Below are 7,355 nucleotides of genomic sequence, written 5' to 3' on the forward strand. Positions count from 1 at the left end.
GCTTTCAATCTCACTCAACAGAGATTTTCCTCTTCCATTTCATTTTACATTCACGGTCAACACACACACACACACACACACACACACACACACACGCACACACACACACACACACACACACACACACACACACACATATGGCATATTAATTAATGTTCAGATGTGGTTTGTGATCAAAAACACTGTCAGTTGTCAGTGAGATTAGAAGAGTACTGTTTACATGTGAACCACCCAAAATCCCTGCCTGAATCTCTGCCATTTACTAAGATGGCTGCTAGCTGGTGCGACTTGCTTGGACAGGTTAAAACTTATTATCTAAAAACCGGTGGCTTATACTTTTTATGACTAATCATAACCAAGCAGTGAGTTGAAAAGGAAAAGCATGGCGTCAAAATGTAATAGGTGGTCTGAAATGAAAGTTGAACTCTAGCCTCCAGATTAATCGGTGGACTATTTGAGTCTAAACAGTGTTTGTACTTTTCCTTATCCTATTTCATTCTTTTTAATCTCTTAAAGCATATCACACACACAAAGAGGTTTGCACAACATTTCTTTTTTCTCAGTGTTTCATACTAATATTGACGACTCACTGAGTAACTTGGTTGACACAGAACACATGATTGTGACCCGTTTTGAAGTTAGATAAATTTATAATTTATCATAACATTTATTTATCTATGTATTCCTAAAAAGGTACCCTTTCATTTCAGGCTCATACATAGGTCAAAGCATCTATTTAATTTTAGCAATTAAAAAAAAAACATCCCTTAGTGTCCTTGTAATGATCTATGCCAGAGCACTAGAGTGGAGTCTGTTACTCAAACCTCAGATTCAGGATGCTTCACGATATTGAAGGGTGCACAGAGTTTGCCCAACCAGTCTAAATGTGGTTTGTAGATGTGGTGAAGGCATTTGACCATTGGATCCTGGGTTTTGAGTTGGGGATGTTTGGCATTTTTCTAATTATGTATGTTCGATGATCTTTGTATTTTGGTTCTGTATTGTTCTTCAGCCTCTGGTTACAGCGTTATGTTTACATTCCTGGTGCTTATTATGATACTGTTTTCTGTGCCCTGTGTTTCCTGCTTGCTTTAGGTGTGGTAAGCTTCTTTTGTATTCATGCTTCATCCAGTCTGTGTCAAGCTTGTCTCTCTTAGTCATGGTTTCAGTGTTAGTTATTTCCTGATTTATTTTGGTGATTTCTTGTCCCTTTTGCTTTGTATTCAGTTCTACTCTCTTTATCTGCACTTGATTTCAGTTGTTCGTACATAAACTACTTATTCCCTCACTGTCCTCTGCCCATATGTTGTCTCAGTCTCCGTCTGTTCTTTGTCGTGTTATTCCACATGGCTGTGTCCTTCCATGTGTGTTTTCTAAGGAGACCTGAAGTTTCAGATTATTTGATCCAGACCTGCTTTAACTTGTACTTTGTTTAACCCTGGAGAACCCATGGGGTCAGAGCCGACCCCATTGGTTTTCTAGGGTTAAGTTCAGCAACAAAGTTCCTTTAAGTTTACCCCTCAGTCTTGATAGAAATGTTTTTGTCGGAAACATTGAGCAATGGCCTTTAGCTTGTATTTGGGCAGCTCACAGCTGAGTGAAAAGTAGCTGGCATGAGAATCAGCAACTCTGAGGAAATGGCTCTCAGCTGAGTGCTCAGTCTGGATCAGTAAAGGCTCGGTGCACAAAGGGAAAGAGATGAAATATCTTGAGTTTAAATGAGTGGGACGACTGAAATGGAATATTTAAAAACTGGTGTGATGTCTGTAGTGATGCAGATAACATATCGATCTTTTGTGGTAAAGAGAAAGCTTGTTGGTTGGTTTTACTAAATACTCCACAAAAATTCTATAAATTTTATACACCCCACAAACAGTTAAATATGTCACAAGAGGCCTAAACAACAATAAATCACTCACTGCTTTTGCTTAAATGAGGCCTTATTGATTTCTCTGAACCTGATGTTTTACAGATGCAGTTGTCTCCTGTGATTTGAAGGAAAACTGCATCTTACCATGTCAGTTTCCGCCTGGTCCTGAAGAGGTCATCCACTGGATGACAGAAAACATTGCTGTCCACTCGTTTTACTACAACAAAGATCAACTTGGAAGCCAGAACCAGCGCTTCAAAGGCAGGACGTCAATCTTTAAGGACCAGATCTCCAGTGGAAATGCTTCACTACTGCTGAAAAATGTGAATTCTCAGGATGGGGGCAGATACAAGTGCTACACCAGCACCACCAGAGGAAACCAAGAGTTGTTCATCCAGCTGACTGTGGACGGTATGAAAAACACACAGAAACTAAAGGAAATAAAGCTAACATGACTATACTACAAATAATCATGTTGGTATTTAGAGAAATTAAAGAACTTATTAAGTCAGCAATGATTTATTTTTGCAGTTATTACAAAACCAGACTTAATTCAAACTTTTAGTCCTGTCTTAAATGAGAGAAAAGAAGGATAGTGGGAGCCGGAATACGCAGGATAACAATCAACTGTCATGAAGCTTTTTTATGTATCTGTTGTCATACAGTAATTTAAATATTTGACCCAAATATCTGCTGGCTACATGGAAAATCCCCCAAAATGTTCATGGCTGGTTGTTTTGTTAGGCAGACATTTTAGGTATTTCATAGAAGCCACACGGCTAACGCCACCTGCTCCTCAAACTGGAAGTGCTTCATTCTTCACATGCTTTTAAGCTGCTTTCCCGTCCAAGCTGTTAATCTTTTACTAGAAAAGAAAATCTGTGAACCTCAGCGAACGTGATTTTTACAAAAACACAAAACACAAAACAAAAAAGCTAACTTGAAAAATACTTTCAGGGCATGTTGCTTGTTTTCTTTACTGGATTTAGTTTTTGGAATATTGTGTTGCTCTGTCTGCTAGTGGACAGAAACATTTAGCTGATAAGATTACATTTCCAGACCATGGTTGATACAGCATTCCTACACTGCTGCAAATATAGATACAGACACCTCAGACAGTTTTAGTGTATGAGAAACTGAAGCAAAGGACACAGCAAAGGGACACCTGCAAATATCTGAGATCTTAAGTTTTAGCCCACTCTCATGTTATAATCATGTTTGCTCCCCATCTTCAACTTTGTCTGAAACAAAACCGAACAAAGAGAAAAACATGTTGCATTTCTACTTAAATGAACAAACAAAAGCTGAGCCGAAGCTTTCAGTTTAAAGAGACAGAGACACCTATCCACCCTTTTTTAATTACTTTATAGTATGGAAACGATAATCATGCCTAAACAAAAGTCATAAAAACAATCTTGTCATTTACCTGTAAGACCGAAAGGATAAAGTGCAAATACTTACTCATGCTGGGCTTTGTTGTAGTCCCTCAGTTTACTCACCTGTAAGCATTTGGCTTACAGGGAATACCTGTCCATATACCAGCCTAATTTAACTGTAACTTTGGCCAACTTAAATATTCACCAATGTGACAGTGTAATAGATCCACTTTGAACTCAGTTGGTCAACAGAGTTTGTCCTCATGCTCGTTGTATTCACTGAGGTTCTCTGTTTTTTTCAGTTCCAGTCCAAAATGTTTACATTGAGCAGTCAGGAGAAAGCGTCATCTGCAGGTCAGAGGGGATCTCCCCTGAACCTACGCTCACCTGGTTTACAGATCCTGAATCTTCTTCCTCCACTGAGTCAAAACCCCGTGTCCAGCAGAACGGACAACTTTACAGCATCAGTAGTTCTCTGACACGCTCAGAAATTGATGCTGGTTTAAATTATATCTGCACTGTCAGCACAAGAAAAAGCAGAAGAACAGCAACTTTATTTAAACTGAGTGAGTATCTGAGGAGGAGTTGCAGTAATTGTACAAACTTGTTTGTGTATTTGTCTTATTTTTTTGGACTCATTTATTATAATCACAGTTAATGATCAGATATTTTTATAAACTGGAATCAAATTAATTTTTTGATATCATTTCAGCTAATGTCACTGGTTCTGAGTCTGAAACAACAATCCAGTGCTCTGACTCAAAAAGTCCTGTAACTCGTTTCAACTGGAGATTCGACCACAGTCAGATCATCGTGACTGAGAGTGAAGCTGGGGGATCTTACACAGTTTCAGAGGAGTGGAGGCCGTATGTGAAGAGTGTTTCAGAGACAGGAAGCCTCACACTGCAGAACTTATCTACAGATAAGAAAGGAATATACACGTGTGAACTCATTAATGTTGATGAGACACTAATAAAAAACACCTTTCTTCAGATTACAGAAGGTATGATCAAGTCAGGGGACAGGAAAGTCTCTTTGAGTGGAAACTGTTTCATATTTGTGTATGGTGTGAAAATGTTTTATGTTTTTTCCATCCTATTTTCTTTTTTTCAGTTTTGAAATATCACTTGTGCTTGTTGTTTCACTACTATTACTACAACACCTATTATTATTATTAGCAGTAGTAGTAGTAATAGTAGTATTTCTGAATAATGGAACTCTTGTAATAAGCAAAGGATGTTTATGTTTGTGGGTAAATTTGTGTGGCTTGAATTTTTTTTAACTACATCATGGAGACCCTAAAGAAAAAGTAAGTGAGTTACTAATCTAGAGACACTGAACCAATAACATTGAAATGAACTTTAAAATTGAAGTGATTTACTTGGCAAAACAAAAGTTACTTATTAATTTAACATGGAGTTGTTGCTTTTCTCTGACTGATTAAGTAGATTTTAAAAACTGCAGACATTGTTCAATGAAGCTTAATTATAGATTAAAACAAATCTGAGGCTGAAAAGTCGTCACAACTCATGAAAAGGATAAAAGTAAAACATTTAATGTAAGCAGAGACATAAATCTGACCTTGTTTTTGAAAGCTGCATCAACTGCAAAATTTTCTTTTTCAGAGAACTCACGTAGTAATGCTGTGATCATAGGCGTGGTGGTGGTTGGAGTAGTTGCAGTCATTGCTGTCATAGTGCTGTCGCTTGTCTGCAAAAAAAAAAAGGTAAAATTATGTTTTGGCTACTTGTAATTTACTGTTTATGTTTATGATTTGTTGACAATAGTGTATTTTACATTTTTGCTTACAGACAGGACAAACAAAAATAAGACGAAAAAAGATGAACAAAACAAACCTGGTGAAAACAAGAGTTTAATGCCTGCAAATCTCTAATGGAGCCACTAATGAGAAACTAAAGATGATGATGGACAGAGGCCGGACAGTGAAGTGAAGTTTTTTTCATAAAAATAAAAAGTATTCAGACTGAATGCTTTCAGTCACAGTTTTAAAGACTTAACCAAAGGTTGCTGTATCTACACTGTTTAATGAAGGAGAAAGACACATTGCACTTTGACAAAAAGGGTGCCGCAAGACATAATTCTACAGTACAAAATGCTCTGGGGTACTTTCTCATTCTTTTTACTAATTCTTGTTAATGGAATATTTTTGTGCCCATATAGGCACGTCGACAAGATGAAAATAATATGGAACAAAAAAAGAATCAACTACGTCCTCTTATTAAACTCTTGATGCTAAGCTGTCTGGGGTGAACAGAAATTACAGTTTTCTCCTGGAGTGTCCATCCATCCGGCTACTTATTCCAGCAACTACAGGGCAAGAAGCAGGGACAGATCACCAATCTAATGTAGGGCTAACACAGAGAGACAAACTACTATTCACACTGGGATTCATACCTATACACAATTTAGAATCAGCAGTTAACCTAACCCCACTAACTGCATTCCTTTGGACTGTTGGAGGAAGCTGGAGTACCCAGAGAGAACCCTTTATAACACAGGGAGAACATCCAAAGAACCCTTTCACATCTTATTCAGTTGAGGCAAAACTGCTAACCATTGCACAACCATGCTGTCCTCTCCTGGAGTGAATAAAACAAAATTTTATGCTGTAAAATTGGAGATGAAGAACCAATTTTGAGATTACAGAATTACTCGTTTGGCTTTGAGAAAGCAATGTGAGAAACATACTTTGCCGCACCTGCTGTTACTCTTTATTTGTATTTGCTGATTACTGTTGACATGTATTTGATATATGGATGTAAATGGAGATTTTAAGAGTTAAATGAAGTTCAGTCTTTATATGAGACATAATCTGACTGGAGTCTGATTAATGTTGTACATATTACAGAGATATAATGTTGCAGTGAAAGCTCCTCCTTCTGGAGCTACAGCTATGAGTATGAAAAAACTACTACTGCAATCAGCGAGTTTGGTTTGCAGATCTAGAAGTTCGGTGAACAGATGAATAATGAAGCCGGAAAAAAAACCCTCAGGGAGAAATACTTTATATTATATATATAAAATGAATAATGACAAGTTGATCAGTCAGTTTCATAGTCACTTCCATTCTTTGCTTGTTAGATTTGGATTCAAAACACTAAGACTGCAACAGCTCAATGTCATGGAAGCATCCATGTTTCAGATATACAGTCTGTGGTGAAAAGTTCACTCTGAAAACAGTATGATAAGTAAAAAACAAACAAAACAACAACAGCTGTCACATGATTGAATACAACACAAAACCAAACACTAAATGAAAATCCTTTCAGATCTTCATTCTTCTTCTCTTTTTACAAATATGCCTGAAACACAACAAGAACAACTTTCTGTTAAGTTGACAAGTTTTTTTTGAAAATATCTTATTTATGACTGTAAAAGTAAATAATAAGATATTTTCTCTTCCTTCTCTTGCTGCACCCTTAAGATTACTAATTAAATTACTTATTTAATTAGATTACTAATTAAACAATGAATTACAAGCACAACTACTGTTTAAATGTAAATAGTATTAGCTTTGGTTTTTGTGTTTTTTAAATTTTAATAACTTCAGAGAGAATTATTCATTACATTTTGCAAAAAAAAATTCTCTCTGGTCTGTGAGATATGTGATAATATATTATGTGATAATTATTAAAATATTTTTGGAAACCCTTGTTGTTTTATTTGTTTCTATATGTGCATTTAAGGTTTTATTCATAAAGTGTTTAAAGGTACTCTGAGAGTACCTGAAGACAAATTGTTGTCTGTCTTTTCCAAAATCACTGGATTCTGAGAGCTCATTCTGACCCACATATTAAAATTAGGGTAAATTCACTTATCTCATCTTGAGATTTAACTACAACCAGATTAATATGACACAGAGCTAAGGGAGCTTACACAGCTTCAGATGAATGGGGGCAATGGTGAAAGATGTTCCAGAGAGCTTCATACTGTAGAGCTTATCTTCAGATCAGTAAGAAATATTTGCATGTGGACTCACAAATGCTGACAAGACATTTAAAACAAACACCTTTCTTGAAGTTATGGAAGGTAGTATTAAATCATTTTTTTTAAAAAACAACATGGATGTTCCACTATACATTTAAGGG

General features: G+C 36.4%; 1 protein-coding gene across 1 annotated transcript in view; it reads left to right on the plus strand.

Moving 5' to 3' along the window:
- Positions 1-7,355, plus strand: part of LOC102294046 (V-set domain-containing T-cell activation inhibitor 1) — an 8,190-nt gene extending 835 nt beyond the window's left edge. The window contains exons 2-6 of the mRNA XM_005947066.3: positions 1,973-2,281; positions 3,549-3,812; positions 3,959-4,249; positions 4,872-4,972; positions 5,058-7,355. Of these exons, the coding sequence (XP_005947128.1) occupies positions 1,973-2,281; positions 3,549-3,812; positions 3,959-4,249; positions 4,872-4,972; positions 5,058-5,123 (1,031 nt within the window). The 3' untranslated portion in view covers positions 5,124-7,355. The remainder of the gene's footprint in view (positions 1-1,972; positions 2,282-3,548; positions 3,813-3,958; positions 4,250-4,871; positions 4,973-5,057) is intronic.

Source organism: Haplochromis burtoni, unplaced genomic scaffold, assembly GCF_018398535.1.
Source record: "Haplochromis burtoni strain Fernald_Lab_line unplaced genomic scaffold, NCSU_Asbu1 Contig_494, whole genome shotgun sequence".
Classification (NCBI taxonomy): Eukaryota; Metazoa; Chordata; class Actinopteri; order Cichliformes; family Cichlidae; genus Haplochromis; species Haplochromis burtoni.